Source organism: Mesitornis unicolor, unplaced genomic scaffold (genome assembly GCF_000695765.1).
Source record: "Mesitornis unicolor isolate BGI_N332 unplaced genomic scaffold, ASM69576v1 scaffold6985, whole genome shotgun sequence".
Lineage (NCBI taxonomy): Eukaryota > Metazoa > Chordata > Aves > Mesitornithiformes > Mesitornithidae > Mesitornis > Mesitornis unicolor.
In genome coordinates, this window is record NW_010186091.1 from 1,433 (window position 1) to 25,144 (window position 23,712).

Here is a 23,712-nt window from a genome sequence, read left to right on the forward strand (position 1 = left end):
GCATCAGTCAGCTTTCAGATCCTAAAATTTCTTAATGGATTGGGCGAGTGACAGAATATCTTCCTACTACAGGCCTTTCTTTTTGTAAACTGTAAGCCTTGGCAGTATTAGAAGATCCTTTTCAACATCTCAGCAAGCTTCGGGTCTGTAGCATTAAATGATAAATATGCGTAAGTACTCTTTACAGACTCAAAATAAACATTGTCTTTCTGGGGGATTTTAATACTTTTTTTTTCCTCTCTTTTTTTTTTCTTTTTCAGGATCCCTTGGATCCGACCAGAACAGCCATTGTGATCAGCTCTTTGGTGGCAGGTGGCGTAGCTGAACGTGGGGGCGAGCTTTTACCGGGTGACCGCTTGGTGTTTGTTAACGAGAAGTCTTTGGACAGCGCCACTTTGGCAGAGGCAGTGGAAGTGCTGAAATCTGTGCCCCCAGGTACAGTTTCTCTTGGAATCTGCAAGCCCTTAGTGGTAAGCCTGATTTCTCTTCTTTCTGTTTGATTCTATGACGTGCGTAGACTGGGTTGCTGTATTTAGGGGGAGATGGAATTTGGAGTAGAAGATCGTGTGCTAAGTTGCTATTCATGTACGTTGACATGTAGAAGAAATTCTGGATATAGCAGAGCAATTTAGCATACACACTTCTACCCCAAATTTCAAATTTCCAGAAGGTCTGACTGGAAAACCACTGCTCTCAAGTTCCTCCTGAAAGAACATCCAAGGGGAATGAGAAGACGTGTCTGGGCAGGCGCATGTGCGTTGGCGCTACACGTAGGTGTAACGTGGTTCGAGCAAAGCAGTTAAATAATGTGCTGACGTCCGTTTCGCTCTTAAGACTCTGCTAAGTGCTTGCTTGAGCTCCACTGACATCAAAGAAACTTAATCTGTTTGAAGTCAGGACTGTAAATTCAAGCAGAATTCCCTTTTTCTAGACTCGGGGCTTTGGAACAGACAGTGGTTGACTGGAGAACACTGCAGTATTGTTCATCAAGGGCACCCAGGCAAAGTTAATTAAAGTAAAGCACTATCTAACAGAAAGTGCTTGTAATTCAAACTGCTAGGGGAGTGGTGAGATAGGAATGTAGGAAGGCGGTTAAATACGTTCTTTCCTTTTCTAAAAAGTGATATTTCATTGTTCATATCCTTGCATATGTTTTTCTTTCCTATATGTCTCTATTTTTTACTATACCTGTACTAATATCTTAAAAGAATAAAATTCGATGTCTTCATCTTCTCCATTTATGACTTTCCTTTTTTATAATGCTGTAGCTTTTTCTCACCTCTTTTCTAATGGCTGGTTCTCCCTCTCGCTTTCAGTTTATTGAAAAATGTGGGTTTATTGTTTGTTTGTTTGTTTTCCTTCCTCATCATTTTGATTGCCTTTCTTAGGGAGAAAGCAAAGAGGAGGAGAACATGCACTGTGTGGAAACCAGCAACATGAAAACCAGTCCTGTGTCTCCAGAACCAATAGATAATTTCTCAGTAATACTTGAAGCACCTCAGGTATTTGGATACTTTGGTTCAGCTTAAGTTTATACAGACAGAAAATAATCTTTTAAAGTAAAAAAACAGCATGTCCTTGAGATAAGACTTAAATATTGGTAGACTTCAGGCTGGATTCCTCCTGAAAAAGGCTCCAGCAGCTGACTGTAGACTAATTATATTGTGAACGCTGAGCATATGCTTAGTGCTTACCAGTGCACTTCCCAGACTGCTTTATATGTCATTAAAATACCTTCAGTTACCTTGGATATGAAATAGGAACGCTGTGTTATTTGTAGTCATGAGTGGTTGGATCAGCTTTATGAAGAAAGTAAGGTATGGCAGTGGAGCACTTTTTGTTATAATGAAGCAAAACAAAAGAGTAATCTAGTGTATAAGGCAAGGTTGAAATCTGTTCTTAGACTTCCTGTGTGGTCTTGAGTGATATCTTTACTCCCTTCCTCGATTCTCCTTTCTTATTTGCTGAGAAGTAATTCTGTTTATTGTGGAGGGATGGGACACTGAAGACAGTGAGAAACTCAGAAAGCAGGGTAATAGGCAACAATATTGTGTAGAGTTAGGGAGATGTGGATATTTGGGATTTTCATCTGTTCTCAAGTGCTTCACAAAATTCTTATTAATTCCCATTGGTAAATGCATTCTTTTTCGACCAGAAAAGACAATACAGGAAGGATCATCCAGAACTGCAACACAGTAATAGAAATTAATTCTGGATTTTCTCCTTGCTGAACATGTCCACCTCTCTCTGGACATAAACATATCTTTAATGCTGAAATGGTATATTGGAGCCACCAAGGGAGCAATATTACAGGGCAGATGTAGGTACACTATGTAGAGATTAGCTTGGATGTGGTATTTACTGATTTTCGTGATATAAACTGGAGTTTGTTGTTTTCTGGGTGCATAGGGAGGGTTCCTGACAGAGCGATTAGTCCTGTGCCAGCCCAGATTGCTTCTCTGCTTCCTAAATAAAACTAATGTTATTAAGTATTTTTGAATAAATTGTTTTATCTTAAAGTCCTGCTGACTGTAGAAACAGCAATGATCAATTTGTACAACACACACACAGAGGTATTTGCTTGTATTTTGCTTTCCATTATGTATGACAGCATTGAGAGTAGCTTAGAGCAATAGTATAAAATCTCCATCCGTTTATTATCTTACCTGCTCATAAAAAAGCCGAGTGGCGCCTTGTGATGGCTCCCACCCATGCACTAGCACAGTGCTGACAAAGCTGACTTGGAGAGAGGAGGAAAACAAAGGGAACTTGGAGATTTTCTGTGCTATAAGAGTGGACTTTGCTGTCGTGTTTGCAGTATTCCCTACCCCGTTGGTAGCAGCTGGTGCTGCAGTGCAGCAGTCTGTGATTACACATACCTAAGTGCTGTATCAGGAGATGCTGAAACAAATGGTGTGGTGGTTCTGAGCTAAGGCGACTGTGTTGTGCAGCGCTGAAGTTGGTGCCTCTTGCGGAAGCGTTTGGGGAACGATGCTGCAGAAGTGAAGTGAAATGAGCTGGAGTAAAGATGGAGAGAATCAGAATCTCTTCAGACTGGGTATTTTTTGAGATCGAGGTACACAGGGCGAATAGATTAAAGGAACATTTAACGCTTCTGAAAGATGTGCTAATTTCTAGATTGCTGATGTTGTGCTTTCGTGCCAGCTACTATTATTGCGATGTTTCCTTATGCTCTTGACTGTCTTGTTCTTTCTCTCTTGCCTCTCACTTGAACTACATGATCGTTTTGGCAGCATCTGGGTTTTTTTTTTCTTCTGCATTTATACAAATGTAACAAAACGGGATTCTGACACCAGAGGTCAGAAATGGTGAAGTACCTCAGGGAGTGTGGGAAGGGGCAGGAAGCAGAAAGAAAAACATGTTGATGGAGGACCCCTGAATCTGTAGATTTATTTTAGTGTTTGGGGTTTCGGTGCCTTGAGGATGGGGTTTGGGCTTACCTGTGTGGTGGCCTGAATTAAAGAGAGGCAAAACTTTCTGAGTGTGCTGAGCTTTCTGGTAGCGGTGCAAGATGTAAAATTGCAGAGATGCCTGTGCAGACTCACACCACGGACACCCGATTCAGTTGAGGAGAAGCACTGAGCACTGGAAACTGGGGAGGCACGTGAGAAATCCCAGAGAAAGAACTGTAAAGTGAGATGTTTCAGAGTGGGTTTTAATACCATTTCTTTTGGTTTTGTTGGTTTTTTCTGGTTTGTTGCTCTGTGGTTTGAATTCAGTAGGAAGTTGAGCACTCTTCTCTTTAAAACAGTAACTGTATTAGATAATAAGCTGTCAATTATTGTTAATATATTTTTTGAGGATGTGGATCATCCATTTGCGCTCTACCCCAGGTTAAAATATTGCATGGAATTCCCAAGGGGGAAGAACCAAGTGTGGCTTTTGGTTTGGTTTGGTTTTTTTATTGCTGAAACTCTTGCATAAGCTCGCTCTTAGGCTGTTCTTATTTAGCTGATGGTATTGTAAGGAATGTCCATGCGTTCATAAAGCAATAGCAGATAAGTCTGCAGCACAGAGATTCTTTAGCTGGATTTATGTATCCTTCTTCCTGTAGGTTTTTTAGTGTTACTTAATCATTCTCACTGCCTAACTTCAGTCTAGATTGGTAATTCTGAATAGCCGCAGTAATATCTAAGCTGCGCAACTTAGATTTCTTTATATTTTTTAAAAAATTGCAATGTGGTATTAAAATCATAAGTCAGAGAGCGTATTTGGTTTTAGAAAATGCGAAAGCTAGAAGATTTTCACTTTAAAACTCAGGATGTACTTTTAATGTGGGCCTAACGTAAAGCATAGTTATGAAGGAGTTAGCAAGAAATGTAATGTGAAATCTATATTCCTGTAATGCTTTATGCAGGGTTTCAGAGATGAAACACCTTTTAAAGAAGAACTTGTTGATGAACCGAGCTTGGACTTAGGAAGGTCGTTTCAGCTTTCTCAAAATGACGATGAGTATGGCAAGGAGGCCTGGGAGATGAGTGAGTTTCTGAAACCCAGAACAGAAGAAACGGATGAAGAACGGAAGATGTTGGTGGATGATGATGAGTATGAAGCAGATTCTGACTTCTTGAAATACAACACATCACATGGACAGAACGCAACTTCTGAGAGGAACTTCAGTACAGAAAGATGGGCAAAGCAACTTGAGACTACTGAAATACAAGACTTAGCATCCAGCATTAGTTTAAGTCCACAGCAGTCCCTGGAATACCCACCCAGTAAAGACGAAATGGTAAGGAGCGCTGTGTTGGCCTCGGTGCTGGACCCTGACCGTGGGACCCACACCTCAAGGCAAATTCCAGACCTAAAGTCTGTCCAGAGTCTTTCTAGTGTTTTAATTACTAGATGGGATCTGGGTACCTCTAACAGACACCAGTCTATCCTTTTGCACATTGTGGAAGGTTCTTTTAGTTATTCAGTGTCTATTTAGCTGGTTGAATGGATGTGTGCTGTAGTTGGTGTATTTACAGGCACCCTGTACTCACGTTTTCTTTCCCATCTCTAACTTGTGGACCCAGTTATTTTTTGCAAGCTGTACTAAACATATCAGTAATGAATCAGTAGCTTCATGGTTTTAATAGTCCAGCAGCAATGTCAGTGAAAGGAGCTCCCTCTTTGCCTCATTTTTAGTCTAAGTCAGCCAGGTAATAGTGCAGAGTGAGCAAAAAACAATGAAGCAGAAGCAGTTGTACCAAACATGCCGCTGTATGAAGGAGTAGAAGGAGACAGAGCTTCAGGTAAATCATGAAACCCTTCTTTATATGGCCTCCTCAAGTATTCTGAGAATTATGTTTTTCCTTCCGAGTCTTTGTTCATTCACTTGCCAAGCAAAAAAGTGCAAATATCCACCTTCCATCCACCAGCTTCCAAGATGTATGCTTTCACTTGAAAAAACTAAAGTGGAAAAGGATTTAATATCACAAGCACAGAGAACTTCAGGTTTCGTTTAGCTTGACCTGTACATAAACAGGCCAAAATGCAGCTTTCAGTGACAGTTTTATACTGGAGTGCACAATATTAAATTTATACACTCGTCACTTAGAAGCAACAAATAAGCAAGAGTAGAGAACTTCTTGTCTGGGTTACAGGCAAGTAGAAATACACTGTTGCTTTATATTGCAATTGCACATAACATTTTTCATTCTTCTTCTTAATGTAGTGCATAAATGAGCAGTTGGTATTTCATAGTTACCTGCATAAAACTGAACATAGCTGAGAAAATGGGAACGTTCGCTCTAAAAATCGATCTTCGTGTCAGATACCCTGCATGAGCTGATACCACTGCTGTCTGACTTTAATGACTATTTTTTCTCCTCTGTGAAGTGTGAAGAAAATGCTAGTATAAATTCCCTGTCTTCTGGAACCACAGCACACAGTGGCTACCAAAAAGACACATTTGATACTGAAGCTACCCAGTCAGGAGCAAAAACCAAGATGGATTTAGGTTTGTAAGAAGTTTTTTCTTTATCTAATAATTTCATATTTACAAACTTAAATTTTCTATCAAAGCACAAATTCTTTCAAATGATAAAACATTCAAATGAAGAATTCTGCAGGCTTGAGGCAGTCTGGCTTTAAATAAGTTTCACCTTTGTGATCTTGCGTCCTCCTGCAAATCTTTACCTGCAGTTGTCACAAGCGATACTGAAAGTGGCTGCAGCTTTGTCCTGCCTGTGGAGAGTCACCTTCTTCTGCATAGCTATGTCCACAGTAGGACTCCATGCATAAGTACAATGGCTCGTGCCTGTAATTTGTGAAGGGAATTTGCCTCCATCAGTTTTGATTGCTGATTTTACAGATTTTTGCACCTAAAAAAAAATAAAATTGACAGGCTCTGGCGATAACTTTACCACAACCAAAATTTGCAGGTGAACTCCACGGTAATTGCCTCCTATCTTGGTTTTGTAATCTGTACACGTACGTCAGAAGTAAGTTGCTGTAGAAGTGTTTAGTATGGCTTAAATTTCCTTCAGAAATAAATGTTCTGTATCTCTGTGCATCTTGATCATCACACAACATCCACATTTGGGACACGGTGAGCTAAGGGGTTTATTTCCAACAGTGGTAACTTTTAGGTGCAGGGACAGAGGGAAGCAAAAGTTTACATCTACACCTTTTCTTCTCCAGGTACAAGGCTTTGGGTTGACCCTGAAGGACCCGGGCTTGCTGTTGATCTGGAAGCTGTTGAAAAGGAGGAACTGAAAGGAGAGGATTATGTGTTTCCCAAGAAGCAGGAATGTGGGAGAGTTACCACTTCAGCTCAGTCTAGAATAGACTTGTACAGGTATGGAGAAAAAACTCCATTTTCAGATTATTTTCAGTTAATACTCTTAATTTTCTTCTTGCTTTACTTAGCTGACTAATCATCAAAGCTGTGTGAAACAGTAGGACATACGTGGATGGCCAGCTCTATGACATTTGCCCAAGGAGCTGAATTTTGCCTTACAATCTAACCGAATCTTTACTGTCCATGTTTCCTCTCCTGAGTACTGGGACAGAAAAATACGAATGGCTCTGCCATTCTTCCCCTGCCGGTTTTGGATGAGTGGTTTGTGAATCTGCTTTTGGGCCCTGTTGATTCAGATCCTCAGCACTTCCCTAATTCATCTGTAATCTTCCTCAGAGGGAAAGCAGCTCAACAATAAAGTGAGGGATTATTTCTCCAGCACAACATCCTACTTCCTTTTAGCAGTCTAAGAGTAGCATTTACAGCTCTCAGGATCTACAGAAAATGTGTGCAGGGATGTATTGTTTCGACCTTTCAGCAGGGATAATGCAATTCCATACTTCCCTTCCTATGAATAGGTGAGTCACATATAATGTAAGTTTAATTAACACCCTGTTCTGGGGTGTTTAGTGGAACACACCAGATCTGTTCTCCCAGATGCATTATGATCTGCTTTCTGGTCAGCTAGGCTGGTTTTATCATGTTTATATCCCTCTATATGAATCACAGCGTATTTATCAGAAAGTAAACGTTAATTGCTTAAATGGTAATTTCGAACGAGTAAATGCAGGGCAGGTTTGTGTATCACAGAGCAGCTTATAAATTTGGTCTGCCCATCGTGTTTCTTTCTGGAGCATTCCTTAAGTAGATTTAAACCTAATACAAAAATTCCTGTCTAGTCTGTTGACTCTGCACATTTGGTTTAAACTGGATGATGTGAGGAGGCATTGCTGTCTCACTGCCAGATGCAAAATATGCAAGGAGTTGCAACCTGGCCTGGGTGTAATGCCTGTTTTGGTTTTTATTCCTCCCTTCCCTCTGCCCCCGATCAGTGAATTACCTGAGAGAGAAGAAGGAGAAGGAGAAGAAACTCCAAACTTCAGCCACTGGGGACCACCACGGACGTATGTTCACATGATTACATTTTTTCTGCCCGTTTACCCTATGTCTTTTTTTCTTTGAGCCTGATAAGTTCTTGTGGTTTTTTTTTCTCCCCTTCTCTGCCAGTAACTTGAAGGTACTTGTGTACCTTGGGCTTTCCTAGATACAGTGAATTTTTAACAGATGTTCAACAGAATTATGCCTTCTATTTGTACAGCTGACTTGGGAAAGCTTGGCAGGTTTACGTTGTGGATGACCTACAAGTTCTTGCTCATTTAATAACCATGAGGTGTGAACAATGCACATGGTGCTGCTGTCTCCTTTGCCATGGGTTCTCTGCTAAACTTAATGGCAGAATTCCAAATCACCAAGCCAAGTTTTAGCCACATCCTTGTTGCATTATTAACATTTTTAGGTGAATTGTCTTTATGGTCCAATGCAAAATATGATCAGAAAATTCCTGCTTAAGCTGATTAACATCCATCTGATACACTGAAGTCAGTGTTCAGAAACACTTGTATGAAACGCTTTATTATTTGTCTTGCCTGCCACTTGCAGTGTTTGCCATTTCCAGTTTGCTCAGTTTGAAAGAGGATGAGTGTTTATTGAAGACCTGCCTGTTTTACCTTGACTTTCTCTGAAATAAGAGCCTATGCCCAGTGGGCATGGGTTGGCAGCAGAATTTTGAGGTGAGATCTGCCCAGGGTAAAAAACCAACCATGTTGAGAGCATTCTCAGGCTTCAGACTTTATCCCTTTACTCTATCAAATCTTCCTGAAAGAACAGAAGCTTACATATATTTAAGGCTTTGTATTTATAGTTTAAAAGAACTGTGTCAAGCTGTTAAACTACCAGATGTATTTTTTCAGTGTTGAGATCTTCAGAGACCCTAACGTGTCTCTTGGAATCAGCATTGTTGGGGGACAAACTGTCATAAAGCGCCTGAAGAATGGAGAAGAACTTAAAGGGATCTTTATCAAACAAGTTTTGGAAGACAGCCCAGCAGGAAGAACAAGGGCTTTAAAAACTGGAGATAAAATACTCGAGGTAAAGGCAGATAAACCTACCTTTTCATTCTCAGAAGTAAAGATTGACACAGGAGGAGAGAGGGACAAAATACTGCCACCACTTCATGAAGTATTGACTACAGCGTGTTTTGAAAACCAAAAGAAACCCCTGGTGTCATCTTTTCTTTTTATTTAAGATCTGACTAGGAAGCTCTTTTAGGATTTCTCCCCTATATTTAAGAAAAGGTAGGTCCTGGTATCTGATAGGGAAATAATAAAAAAAATAATCATTGGCCTCTTCCCATATAAATGAGTGGATAGGTTATAGCATACCTTTGTAAGCATAATTTAAAGTATGTAGAACAGACTCATCATACCGAAATTTAGGCTGTTATTTTGTGTGTGTGAATTTGGAGTAGTTCCCACTCTGATTAATGACTGTTTGGGGTAAATCCCCAATTCTGGCAGGTGCCGTAGGGGACAATGCCATTCCCAGCTCTCATCTCTGGCTCCGCTGATTTTTTTTTTTTTACTCGTATTTCTCCAAATGAATACTTCTGAATCTGGGTTCCCAAGCTGACAGTGCCATTCTTGTGCTTTAGGGTTGTGTGTGGTGTTTTAAAAAACTGTTTCAAAACAGGCTTAGTTCACAGACGGGTAAAATCTGAAAGAGTATTGTTATACCCATCATTATACCTGGCACTCTGACAATCTTATTCCTTAAGTTTTTGCCTAGAAGAATTGCTTTGGGAAACACTGTCATCTTTTAATTATGAATACTAAGTAATATACTTTTCCTTAAACCATCATGGAAACATAGTTTACAAATGATTTCTCTTGGCTGCATTTGGTACTTTCTGCAGATGTCTGTGATCCTTCGTAATGAGACTGTGCTAAAGATGAGCTACCTTATAAAAACAAATGTTGTTTTTCAGGTTTCTGGGAGAGATTTACAAAATGCCACACATGAGGAAGCAGTAGAAGCTATCAAGAATGCAGGAAATCCTGTCGTGTTTGTAGTTCAGGCTTTGTCTAGCATACCAAAAGTAAGTTTACTTCTATTTTTATTCCAGAACTTAATAAATGCGTAATGCACACCTTATTTTAAACTTGGCTAAATTCCTTTCAGCAAATTCCATCAATTTTTGTGTCCATCCTTTCTGTCAGAGTTCCTGCTCATAGACCCACATGATTGATTGATTGTCTGCCCTGATTTGAAAGCTCACTTCTCTGATGTAAATGGAGTAGATGTCAATCTGTTGACTAGCTGTTAATTCAGTTCTCCCACCTGTGTAATTGAGTCTGGCCCTGTGTATTGTAATTTGTTCACATTTCATAATCTAAAAATATACTTTCTTATCCAAGTGATTGAAACTGTAATTAAAATTAGCCCGATTCACACTAGCAGCCCATGTGAAATGTGTCACCAAAGGGACCTGAAGTGGTTACTTGGGAGCAAGTTAGTTTTTAAGAGATTTTAGGTGGCTACTCATCTTCAAGGCCAAGGCAAGAAATCTTTTAATGCCTTCATAAGAAAAGTCATAGAATTCTGCCTATCTTGAGCTACACCAAAAAAACCCAAGACTTCTATGTACTTTTGGTATAATCTGAGAAGTTAACTGGGAATTTTGGTGGATTAGTCGACCTGAGGAGACCTTTTGGACAACTGTAAACAAATCTGGCACAGCTGTGCCCATTATTTTTCCATTACTCCGGGGAGCCTTTCAAAATCTATTACGGCTTTCACCAGCTATGCTGGGAAGATGCTCAAGTAGTGATGGCAGAAATCACAGGGATGGTAACTGAGTTGGCTTGATTTCTGCATCAGCTTTTTCACAGAAAAATATCAAAAAAAGCTGTCAGAACATGCAAGTGTTCAGCTGCATCTCTGACCTTTGCCCAGGCAATCTGGAGAGATCCAGGGAAAGACGGATAGCTTGAAATTTGCATTGCTTTGCTTTGAACCGCAGGAAACTGGACATTCACAGTCCCAGCTCCCCAACACCAAAATAAGGTGCTGCCAGAGGAGTGGGAATGTATTAAGTTTTGACAAAATAAAGAACAGCAATGAGGAATATTATGTGGAGGCGAAATATACTCTCCCTTATAAGGTGTCTGTGTACGTAGGCACTGGTCTCTGAAAAATTAAGAACTGACCTGAACTTCAGGAGCCCATAGTGAGCTCTGTATCAAGGATGTACATCCATATTAATGCCTTCAGAGTAATGTTGAATTGAATGAAGAGGTGGGGCTAGATATCAAACAGCACTAAAAAAGTAGAGAATGTTTGTAAATTTAGTGAAAGAATGTAATGTGAAGACTGCACTACAATGCCCTTCTACATGGGGCAAAATGAAGAGTGCACTGGGTAGCTTTATTGTTGTCATTACTAAATTTTTGGATGTTTGTTTTGCAACTCTAATGCTCTTTCTAATGTTTGTAATACATTCATTGTTTTTCAGGTGGTTCCTGCTGTACAGCCTAAGGGAATCAAAGTCAGCAAAGATCAGGATGCAGACAAAGAAAATAAGAGTGAAAAGGTATTTATTCCAGTCAATGCTATATCCAAGTTTTACTGAATCAAATGGTTTAATAGCATGCGTTATAACTCTATGATAAGCATCCCCAGAAGCCTGAAATTTGAAGCGTTTTGTTGAAATATGTTTGATTCAAGTAATTTTTGCCAGATTTCTGCCAAATACAAGGCAGGTTTCTGACAAATGTGCCATGGGTCTCCCCTGGGTGCTGAAACCATGTACTTCAGCTCTTCACTGGCATCTTTCTGGAAGCAAATTGACTCTCTCTGTTCAGTAGAAACAGAGAAATAATGACATGTATACAAATTATATCCTTAATATGAGGCTGGCTGAAATTCAGTAAAATCATGTTATAGGATAATTAAATCCACCAAGTCTCCTGCATTTCCCATTGCTGTGTAAAACAAGGAAGTGACCGAGTGATCTGGAGCTGGCCAGCTAATTGTGAAGCAATTACTGCACAGTAACTTTCAAGCAGCTTCACAGCAGATTTAAAGGAGAAAAAAAAATCTGTTTGGTCTAAACTAGTGGATTTATTTTAATCACAGCAATAAGAGAAAAATCTAATTTCTTGTTCCCAAGCTTTAATGGCCTAGGTGTCTTCCTGCAGGAACTGTGCTGACTGATGAGTGCAGGTCAGGTACGTTGAGGGGGTCAGAATTCAGACAGTAACTTTTGCCCGGTGCAGTTTAACACGCCAGCTGCAGATACGGTGAACTTTCCATTTGATCCTGCTCAGCAGTCTGGCGTGTGGTGGATAACTAAGGAGGCCCTTTTGCCTCCAGAAGTTTTTGTACAACTCCTTTCAGATCCTGTCAGATACAGAAGCTATATGAGGCTCAGTTATTCAGAAAAAATCAAGGAAGGTGTAGAAGTCATACTTTCATGCCAGTGGATAAAACTTTTAATGAAGCACTTACAGTCCCCTTTTCGTGGTTTTGTTATCTGTATTTCTGATCTCCAAAGCACTCATCCTCTTGCAACGTGCTGCCTTTAATCTCGAGGACTCCAGTGTGTTGCATTCTATAACGTTTGGAGGCTAAAGAGGGAGCCTAATCTTTTTCAAACCTTTTTCATCTATTGTGCTGTAAACTGGTGGGTGGAATACAGAAGAGCTTCAGTGCATAAATATGTAACTCCTTTTTCGCTTTGAACATGGATTCACAAAGCAGTCACACTGTGCTACAGGAGGGGCATCTCTGAGCTGGGAAGAGTTACTATTAGTGGATTACTACTCCATGTCCCTATGGGGAATATTTCAGTGATATTTCTCGTCCAGTCTTCAAAGTGTCACAAAGGGTTTGGTTTGAAAGCAGCCACATCCAGCTGGAAAATCTGCCTTTTCCTGTACAATGAATTATCTTTTCAATACTGAAGGTGGTCTCTGATTTGCTGGTGTTTATCCTCCTCTATGGATCTGCTTGTTTAAAAATCATCACTTGAAGTAATTTATATAAAACCACTTAAAACAATTGAACATCTTGTGGAAACCAAGTATTAACATAGTTTTGCTGTCTGGCTATGTAAACTGTGCTTTTGCCTCTGGGCTGAGAAGAGCTGTGTTAATACAAAAACACGGTGTAATGGCGTTACTCCAGCAAAATTTACTCGCCAGAGTTTTCAGCACATCAGGAGGGACGAGAGAAGCTTGCAGCACCAGCAAGCTGCTGGGTAAGCGTAGGTGTCTCGTGTAATTTCACACAGGCTTTCTAACACATGTTTAAGGTCTTAGAAAGCCAAAGGGCCAACATTTAGACTGTGAGTTATTACTGAATTACAGTGATACTGATTGGCTGTAGGCAACTAAAAGTGGGGCTGCAGGTTTTCTGTCTGTACCTGTTCGGTAATGTAGAGGTCCTGGATATTCTGGATTTTGCACTGTTTTACCTGTGTTGGCATCAAGCAAAAAATGGGAGGCATATTTGGTATATTGTGTACTTTGGGGAAGTGGCTGTTGCATTTCCAAGTGCTCTTTATAATACACTCTTAGTACTATTGGATTGAATTAATTTCATTTATGATTATGCTATCTTCAATGCAGCACTCTCCTGTAGTGGTTTCTAAATGGATGGGATGACATATATCTTACCTCACAAAATTTTCTATGTAGCTTGTGTTACAGTTTGCTAGTTAGACTATTCTATACAAATTCAGGCTCGAAATTCCAGAAATCCATATGCAGGTTCAGCTTTCATTGTACACAGTGCAAAGTTTTATTCTGGGTTTGCTGTCTGCGTGTCGAGTTGTATTTCCCAGTGTAGAAGAACTTAATTATGAGCATTGTGGTTGCTCTAATGGGCATCATCCTCAGCATTCTCTTGCTAGAGTGCTTCCTGCTATTAGGAGTGGGGTTGCATGGGATACAGTTGAACGTAATTTAGTGAAATCGTGTAGCAGACTAAGGCACGATCCAGTTACCTGCAGCTATAAAAGCGTGGCTTGGATGAACAAGTGCCTGTTTCCATTAGATTCAGAGCCCTTTCTTTTTGCCTGCTATGCGCCGCTATATGCATCATTACAGGAGCTGCCTGTATTTATGCGAGGTAATAGAATTTTATCGTAAGTTATCATTCAATTCTTTTTAAAATTTAAGCCAAAATGTAGATAATTGTTATGTTTAAATATTTGTAGATGCACTAAGAAGACTGAGTTCTTATTTTGTATTTAAAAGTTTGACTTTTATCAGTACCAGACAGTTTTATTCTTGAATCTCTACTGAGAAACGGGGTATGATTTAATGTTTACTTTTAACCCTTGATTCATGTTCACGCTTTCATGTTTATGACAATACACAGGTATTTTGTTGACAATAAATGTGCGTGCACAGTTGTGTTTTCCTTTTTTTGGTGTTTAGTGTCACTTTTTGTTCTGATTTTCTTCATGAAAAGCCTACGCTGCAGAATTTAGCATTGTAATTAAGTGCTGTGTGTGTGCACGTACTCTGCAGTAGGATTTTTTTCTGGTGCTTGGAGGTTACAAAATGTGTAACTGTTTGCCTTTGAATCCATCAGAGGAAATCTGGGGCACCACCTCCAATGAAACTGCCACCTCCTTACAGAGCACTTGAAAGACTGCACGCAGAGGAGGCCAGCGTGGATGAAGAGGAGGATGAGGATTCTTGTACAGAGAGTGAGTAGTGCCACAATCATTACATCAGGTTACATTCACAGAGCACAATCAGGTTGTCATAGACGTATCTGCCGTTTATTGCTTGTGTTATGGGAAGTAGTGCTCAGTGTGGCAACAGCAGCTCATCCTTGACCAAGGGCTCATTCTTACCAAGGGCTACTGATTTTAACTCTGTCTTCTCTTCCCAGCCAGGGTCCTATAACTCTTCTCTTGTGAAGAGATGTAGGAAGGGCTCTGTTTATTTTCAGTATAAAAATGTCTAAGCAGTGTCTGGAGGACTTGCTTTGGCGGTGGTGTCGGCAGTGCAAGGCAGATGTCGTGTTTCACTGTTGTAATTGCAGTGCCTGTTGAGCAAGCGTAGCTTTAGAAGCACTGGTGCATTGCCCTTGTCCAGACAATCCTGCTGTTGATTTCAGACAATGCTGCTCAGGCAAACTACTTTCCTTTAGAAAGAAAAAGCTGCTAACAGTTTCAGTACTCTGCTGAAAAAATGATCCCCTTTTTTAGCACCTTTTATGGGAAGGGTTCTACAATTGTCCAGTTCTGGGTTTTGCAGTGAATTACGATGATGTGCACTCTGGAGGAGTAGGGTCCTAAAGAGTAGGATAAACAGTATATTATTAGCCATAGTTTATCTTCCAATAAAATAGTTAAGGATACTGAAATTGCAGTTTGGAGTCCTGAAAGATTCCTTAAAATGAGTTACCCTAATCTTATTTTTTTTTCCTTACGCTCTGTTGTACCAAATCAGCGTATTTGAGGGTTTGGTTTGGGGGTTTTGCCACAGTGATTTTTCTCATTGTCTTTTGTCTTGGCGTGTTTTTGTTTGCACCAGTTACGAGTAAGCCCAAGCAGAGAGCTGCCTATGGAGCCTTTGACCTTGAAGCGCCCATAGCTCCCGTTCAGAGCAGAAGCTCCTGACTTGGGGCCTGCTGGTGGGAAAAGGCTTTTCCAGCTGCTCTTGCTGATTTCCTTGGCAGTGGTGTGCCATTGAAGCCAAAATAATTAATGAGTTTGGTTGTTTTGTCACTTTTGGGACTGCTTTGGTGAAGACAGGAAGGATTTTGGGAGGTTGTTCTCATGGAAACAGTAATGGGGGTGCAGAGGCAGGGCGTGCAGCTCTGCAAGTTCTTGAACCAACTGAGGTTTTCCAGAACTGCCCCCTACTGAGTTTCTCATCTCATGTTTGAAGTATGCCACATAGTTACCTCGGGAAGGTTTTCCGGTATTTTTGTGGGGAGTGGTAGCGAGGAGGAGCATTTCACTGCAGACTCTGGATTTTGGATTGACCATATCTTGAGGTTTCAGTCCTGCTCTATAAACTTCCAATTGTAGTGAGCTGATTTCAGCTTGTTATTAAAGTTGTAATTCCCAGTTAAGGGATATATTTGATAAGGAGCCTGGCACTTGAGTTATCTAGGTTATCTAATTAGGATATGCCTCAATCCGAGCACTTCCTAGACCAAAGTTAATGCTTTGCACAGAAATAATTTCTTATTGATGAGCTTGGTCATTTTTAGGTGTTCTGCCATCCCTAATGATATTGCCAGCTGATAGCTGAAAAGGTAAAGCTACTTCTGATATTAAATGCATTAATCCTACCCAATGTGGCTGCAGCAAGCAGATCTATTCAGATGAATCTCCTTCTCTCTTCCCTTTTTTACTGACTGAAGTTGAATGTTTTGCAATAGCCGTCTTTCCCATGAATCTTGGAAAACCAAGATTCCTAACCTCATGCTTTTTCTTTAAAATAAAAACCAGGTAAGTGTAAACTAAGTTTGTATGTCAATCCTTGAAGTTAAAAAAGCGTGTTAGAAGTTATCTAATTGTACTCAATGATATTAAGCATCTTGGCAGCTGTGGAATGGGCTTTTACAGAGTTTCTTTTCTGTGATCTGTTGAAAACCAAAGTTTTCTCTGTAAATTCCAGTACAGTATTGTTTTAGTGCACTCCTAGATGTTCATAGCTCCTGTTCTGATGCTTGAGCACCTTTCCCAGAAATCTCAGCCCAGGCCAGAACTTGCCTTTTTGACACTGCCCATTTGCATGTTCCTGTTGGTTTATTCCTTGCCCACTTATCCTACTAATTTGACTGGTTTTGTAACCTTAACTAAAAGTTTCTGCGCTTCAGTGGGCAGGTGAACTAAATTTATTGTCTTCCTTGTTTAGAAGATAAGATGTCTTAAAAGGAAGAAGTGGTGTCGGCTCAGGTAAATTCATATGATAGCCTCTCCTTTAATTTACTTCCTGTAGTTCTCAGTCTGTGCCAGTAGCATGGAGGGCCTTAGCTGTCTCACCTCAAAGTACCCGCTATTAAATCTGACCACTGGTTGTGCTCCTGATGGATTTTGTTTTCTTTTTTAGCGTTCCTATTAATGCAGTTGCAGTGTCACAAACCTGCTCGTCAGTTTGTTTCGTACTCCAGAAATACTTTGCTTGCTTCTTGCTTGTCACTTCTTTCGACCTGTGCTCTTGGTTTTTGTCTCCGTGTCTTTCATCATTCCTCATACTGAAAATGAAGACAAAAAGCTTGTTGGTCTTCCTGCCATACTTGGAAAATTTCTCTTTCTGTCCCATGCACACGGCCTCACAGTCTTCGTGTTTTGTCTGTTTTCCCCTTAAAGTGGCTGAATAACCTTTTGGTATTGATTTAGTTTTCCCTGTGGGTTCTAAATCCACTTTTCTTTTGGCAATGTTCCCTTTTATTTCTACTTTTCCACCACTGAAACTGTAGCTTTCATTGCTGACTTGTTGGAACAAGCACTCATTTCTCGTAGATGTTTTCCCTTTTCTTCCCAAAGATTGGTTTTTGGCCCAAACAGGGGTGAATCCTTGTTGAGAACAGAACCACCAGGGAGCTCTCGGTTTAGAGAAACTGCAGATACCCTCCATGTTTCTGTGATTTAAGAAGTTCCAGGTGTTTTGTTCTGCTTTAGTTTGTTTTGATTTTCAAACATGCCTTCTTGCAAGCCCCATAGTCTCAGACCTGCTTCTCCTTTATATTTCAGTTTAATTTGCACCACCATGACTTCCAGTATTATTTTCTAAGTTCTTCAAGGTTCTTTTTCTCTAGACATTGAAGGCAAGTTGAAAATAGTACTTCCTCTTGGTTTATTTCTCCTAATGATGCCGTCAAATCTTTATCAGTATTCAACCTAACCCTGTGTGATGTGATTTTTCTTTACTCTTCGCTTTGACTTTGTTTTAAGGCTTTTAGTTTATGCTTTAAAATAGTTTTGTAAAACTTGCAGCGTGTGCATCCTGCTGCAAAAGGAGCTTTCAAAATGCTTCGTCCTGCAGACCTGAAACTGCTACAACATGAGGTTGGAGTTTTCCCTCCCCGCGCTGGAAACGCCTGTCCGTGGCAGAGGTTAATTTGAAGCAGGTCACTCTCCATGAAGAGGTGTTTTAGGCTTCTCAAACCTTAAAAACGATCAGGTTTTGAATAGGATTTTTAGGTTTTTTTTAAATCCAAAGAAGTAAAAGGAGGGGAGAGCACACAAAAGAGCTGCTTGTACCTGCAAGCAGCTGTGCTGCAGCCGCATCAAGAGGCGCTGGTGCGGATGGCTGTAGGGGTGTGCTAAGGAGCTGCTCAGGGACTAATGTGCACCCTGTTGGGATTATTGCTGTAATGAGGGCTTGAGAGGAGAAAGCAGCAGAGGAAATGGATGGGCAGAGTCGTTCATAATGGAATGTTTTGTAAGGTTTTCCTGGGGGCATTCATAACTGCACAATTTAGATAGGCTTTTGTGATGGAGTTGAAGCAATCGTAAGTTGGATAGGAAAGGCCTTAAAAAAATTATAAGAAAACTAAAAAGACAACTGTTGAAAGACCTGGGAGTCCTTCATTTCAATTGATATTATATTTTTTAGTGAAACCTTCTGCCTAGTTAGTTGACTGACATTGATCTGGTTGGTTTCAAATAAGTTTCCAATTATAAAAATAGATAATAATAAAAAATCTGTGAAAGGTGGCTAAGATAATGGACTGGATACTGCTGTGCTCAGACTTCCTGGCTGCAGGGATGTTTAACTGGATCTAATAAGGGGATAATAATGCCCCCTTCCTTTTATTTTGTCTCTGGATAATGTAGAAATCAATGAAGCTGTAAGAAAGCATAACGATTTGTCTTCCTAAAATGCTTTTTGAGAAATGGTGCTTTCTCTACCAAAGCAAGAGATTTGAAAACTTCTCTTGCGTTTTGACTTTGCGTTCCCCGCTGTGATAAAGCTGTGGCTGCAAAGGGTGCAAGAAGGGGTGAGTGTGTGTGTGTACGGGTGTGCTGCTGTGGGTGACGGTGGGAAAACGATCATTGTCACTTGGGAAGAATGCCAGAATTGTCAGCAATGCCTCAATAAAAACAAAACCACTGAGAAATGCCTATTTCCTGAGAGTCTGACTGTTTAGAGTTTCTTTTATGTGAAGCTGTGCTAAAACAAAGGAAAAGCAATTCCTAATCTTATTTAGATTTTTTTTGAAAGTGGAGGTGGAACCCGAAAACAGAGAACTTCAGGTGAGGCAGCTCGCGTGGCCAAGCACGGCCTCTCCAATAGATGTCACTGCAATCAACAGCAAATGGAGGGAATGCTCAGAGAGTTTGATGTAGCCTGGAAGAATGCTTCAAGCTTTATGAAAATAAAATATTGGAAAAATTAGAGCTGTGATATTTAATTTTCTTTAATGTAGTAATGGGCGTATTCGGTACAGTGGATTTCCGAAGATCATAGAGGAGCCAGGATTAGGCGACTGGAGCAGTGACTTTCATTTTTCAGCTCTGGGTTAATCTCCATTTAATGTGACTCTGTACTGCTAATCTTCTTTTCCCATCCTTGTTCTGACCCATAATTAGCTAAAATGTGTAAGTTTTGTAGCCAGCCCTAATTTCAGATGCAGAAGGGCCGTTGGTGCTGCAGGACTCACAAGCTGTCGTGCCACATGAGGATTGCTTACAGTGTTGGTGTCATTGCAGTTTGCAGTTGTGGGTTAGTTTGGGTTTTTATTATTGGGCTCGGATTTGTTTTACTCTGTTTGTGAATCACATCCCCACTTCTCGTCATCTGATGAAGTATTGCAAAAGAAAATTACATTTTTGATGAACTAACAGTAAAATTGCAGCTGGGACTTCTCGTATTTTTTTTTGCTGTGTGCTTGTACATAATGCACTGAACAGATGGCTTTGTGTGTGCTGTATACATGTTCTAACGAAAGGACAATGAACTTTCAAAATGAACAAATTAACGGTATTAACAAAATAACTGAGTGTTCTGAGTTGTTTTAAATGCAGCATTTGGAGCAGAGAATTAGTACCTTCCCAAAATAACTAAGAATGTTTATAAATTTAGAGAGAGATTTTATCTTTGCTATCTTTAATTACTAAATGAGGGATTTTGAGTCTTTCCAGTGTTTCAGTTCAGCACTCGTTGCAGTAAAACCAATATTGCTTGCTTAGAGTTTCAGCAAAATACAAGTTGTGGTGAAGTTTGAATCCTTCCCATGCTTGTACTGACAGATTGGGTTTGTTTCCTGACATTTTAAAAAAAAAAAAAAAAAAGAAACCAAACCCTATGCCACAAACACACATCAGTGTTGGGAAACTGCAGATCTGGAAAACAGCACATTTAATGAAGCCATTTGAGTAAGAGAAATAAATTTTTAGCCCCTGTAGCTTGCATGGGAAGGATGCTCAGATAAATAATGTCTATTAACTTCTCCTCTGCAGTGGATCATTAAGCGCGATAGCACCTGCAGCCCCCAGCGATAGAAGCGAATGCTGGAGGTGAGTCATGTGTTGGGGATAGAGATGTCATTCGGATGCGAGCGGAGTCAGGCAGAGCACGAGCAGCCGCCGCGGAGCATCCGTGGGGCAGATGGGGGAACCCAGGGATCTGCTGCTCCCTGCGCACGTCCATGGGCAGCTTTCATCTGCTGGCAGAGCGAACTGTTAGCTTGTGGGGAGCTCGAAATTAATATAATTGATGGCATCTCATAATAGAAACAGACAGACGGTTTGCCCTTAAGGAGAGAAAAAAATCTCAGGGAGAAAATAGGCCCAAGGTCGTCAGAAGAGAGAGAAGCAGTGAGTCTGTGTATGATGAGGATTTGAGCTGCGTACAGCAGTCAGTGTTTGTCAGGAATGCAGATCTCCTGAAGTACAGCAATGGTCCAAGGGGGTTTCCCAGGTAAGGATTCACATCTCTCTCTCTATTCTCTTTCCAGCAAGTCATTTTAAGTATTTTCAGTAAGAATTTAGAACTAGTGGAGTGCTGGAGGTAAAGAAATAATAGCACAGATCAATTTTTTTTTCTCTCAGTTTGAAGCATGGACATGTATGGCATGATTGGAATATTGAATGCATTTAATATCCTCCAAATGTTTCGTCTTGTGTTTCCTTATAAATCCCTGTTTCTGTTGTACGTTCGTGTTCGACATTCTTATATACAAAGCTGATGTGAGCACGCAGTGCTTATAGTACAAGAATTCCTAGCATTAAATTTCTTGCCATATAGAATAATCTACTCTTCCATAACTGTTATTGTAATGTAGAGACAGATGGCTGAATTTTCTTCACTTTGCTTGTTAAGAATGTGTTAGGTAAATGTTTTTAGACTAAAATAAAAAGCTGCTGGGAATCTAAACTGAATATTCAGCATTTTCATGGTATAAGGAGGCAAAACGAGAATAAAGCAATGTGATAGTAAACAAATGAGCTATTTGCAATGAAGGATAATCTAATCTTTAAATATTGCTTCAGATTGTATTTGTTCTTGGGTATGATCTTCTCTTCCAACACAAGGCAGGTATCCAGAGAACAGCACTAAATTGCTAGGCATGAAATATTCTGATTTGATGTTTTAAGGTTATTACATTGTGTGAGGCACGGTGCAGGTGGCTTATGCTGTTCGGGATCTTTGATCTTCCTCAGGTGTTACAGATAAGTAATTTCATATAACTTACAGGTAGGAGATAATGTCTGTGGTGTAAATCTGCATACACGGGTATCGCTGCACAAACTTGCTAAGAGAGGATAATACAAGTGCATCTCTGTATTGCCGGCAGTGAAAAATGCTTAATATCACTGCAGTGACTTGCACCTAAAATATGTAAAAAGCATGTAAATATTTAAATACATAAATGAAAGACAGACACAAGCCCCTAAAAAGGTGGTTATGTGTTTATAGTCTTGAATGTCTGATTTTTAGATAGGAAGATATATCTCATCATGACCATTGTACGAAAAAAATTACAAGAAACTCTACTGTGCATCATGGCTTGCCCAGACTAGCACAGCATTGCTTTTAGTTAGAATACAGCATAGATTATTTGCATAATAGCTCTGTTCCAAAATGGTCTGCTTGGTTTAAACAGTAGCTGCTCCAAATATGTCGTGGAAGTAAGCCTCTAACAGAAGGGAAAGTAAAAATGTTAAATGACAATAATTTTATCCTTTACAGATGTTACCTCGTTTTCCACAGTATTACAGTAATGGAGACAGCTGTCCAGAACAACTTCTTTAACTGTTTGAGAAAGTTGAAGTTATCTTTTGCTGCTCAGTCTTAAGATTTGATTCTCCCTTATTCGGTGTATTGGCTTAGGGGCGAGTCATCAATTTACCTCCTGCTTTGAGCTGGTGCGTAATGGCTCTTTATTAGGAGAGCTGGCATTTAAAGAGCAATCCAGAATATTTATCTGTAGGTATGCCAGCTATAACACACTTTGACAGACCATTAAAAATTTGCTGTATGCCTTGTGGTGACCACATCGAGAACTACTTGCAAGTTAATGACATTAGGAAGGATGTTTATGTGTGTGTGTGTGTGTGTGTAAATGACTGATGGCTGCATCACATGAACATCTCTGTTTTATCAGCAAATTCAACATACTTTTGCCATATTGAAATGAGAAAGGATGTTGTGGCCACTGGCTGAAGGGCAGGTGGTTCTTTCTGCTGCCCCAGAAGTAATAAGGAGCCTTTTATCATCAGTGTAATGATGGTCACATCTGCTTCACCAGCGCTGAGAGATCGCGGCTTGCGCTTTCCTGCCTCTGCTTCCCAAAAGAGATGTTATTAGAGGAAATGGTAGAGCATTGAGCTTTTGGGGATCATCAAGGAAACAGCAAATTTCTGCTGCTGTGGATGTGAAAAGTGCATGCATGTGCAGGGCAGAGGTGGAGGGGACGTCTGAGGAGCGCAGCCCACCACAGCTGAGGACCCTGGGCTGTGCTGGTTTCCCTCTGCAGAGCCCAAAACCATTGCATCCTGTCTGTGTGGCCCCTCCATGGGCTCCCCAGGGGCAAGGGGTGCTCCCCTCTATCGAAGCACCCATTCATCCAGATCACCTCGGTGAATGGAAAGGTGTTCCCAGCAGGCAGGTGGCACCTTGGGTACTGGTGGCATCTTGGTGCTGTGTCCACCCAGCTCTCTGCTGGCCCTGTCAAGATCCACAGCTGCAATTCAAGATCCAGAGCTGATGTTGGCATCACATTCTGGGGTTGTTTTGAGAAGGTAAAGGAGAACCGCAAGCAGAGTAATGGGGTTTGTGAGTTGGAATGTGCAACAGGAGAATAGGGCAGGTAAGGGGACCCTTTGGGGTCTTGGTCTGGGGGAAGGACAAGGCTTAAGTGCAGAGGACACAACTCTTCTGCGTGTCTTTATGTGTGCAGACAGGCCAGCATGGAGCCAGGAGCTGCTGCCATCCCAACAGCAGTAGCTGAGCAAGCTGAATTGAGAATTTCAGGTGATGTGTGTACTACTGCCAGGGGACAGAGCGACAGGTGGATTGACATCCAGTGTCCTGGTGTACGTTGTCTAAAGCCAGGAGGGGTAAGCCTTGACTTCGTCATAACAATTTTGGGATTGTTCTGTAGGTACCAAATGCTTTTAACAGTCATTCTGCAGTTTTTTTAAGTGCTTTAGGTAACTTAGGTTTTTTAATATCCCTTAACTGAAAACCAAGTGCATTAGCTATCACATATTTATAAATACTTGTGTTTTATCTGCAATTTCAGAACCATAAGCTTAAGTAACATTTTTTGACCTGTAAATGTTAAACTTAGGTGGTTTACTGAACCAGGTCCTCTATAAAGTGAGGTGGGAAGCCATAATTTCCATGGTGTGATGGTCCTGGCAGTATTACAGGGTATTGAACATAGGTTCTCGTGCTTGTAACGTGCTGTTACTTAGAGCTGAA

The 23,712-nt window shown here is 40.5% G+C and overlaps 1 protein-coding gene across 1 annotated transcript in view; it reads left to right on the forward strand.

Moving 5' to 3' along the window:
* Positions 1 to 260: 260 nt before the first annotated feature.
* Positions 261 to 23,712, forward strand: part of LOC104541072 (inaD-like protein) — a gene marked incomplete at its 5' end in the record, with an annotated part of 93,837 nt that continues 70,385 nt past the window's right edge. The window contains 10 exon segments of the mRNA XM_010185038.1: positions 261 to 470; positions 1,389 to 1,502; positions 4,379 to 4,753; positions 5,845 to 5,965; positions 6,649 to 6,805; positions 7,801 to 7,872; positions 8,719 to 8,896; positions 9,792 to 9,902; positions 11,319 to 11,396; positions 14,405 to 14,522. Coding sequence (XP_010183340.1) covers positions 261 to 470; positions 1,389 to 1,502; positions 4,379 to 4,753; positions 5,845 to 5,965; positions 6,649 to 6,805; positions 7,801 to 7,872; positions 8,719 to 8,896; positions 9,792 to 9,902; positions 11,319 to 11,396; positions 14,405 to 14,522 — 1,534 coding nt within the window.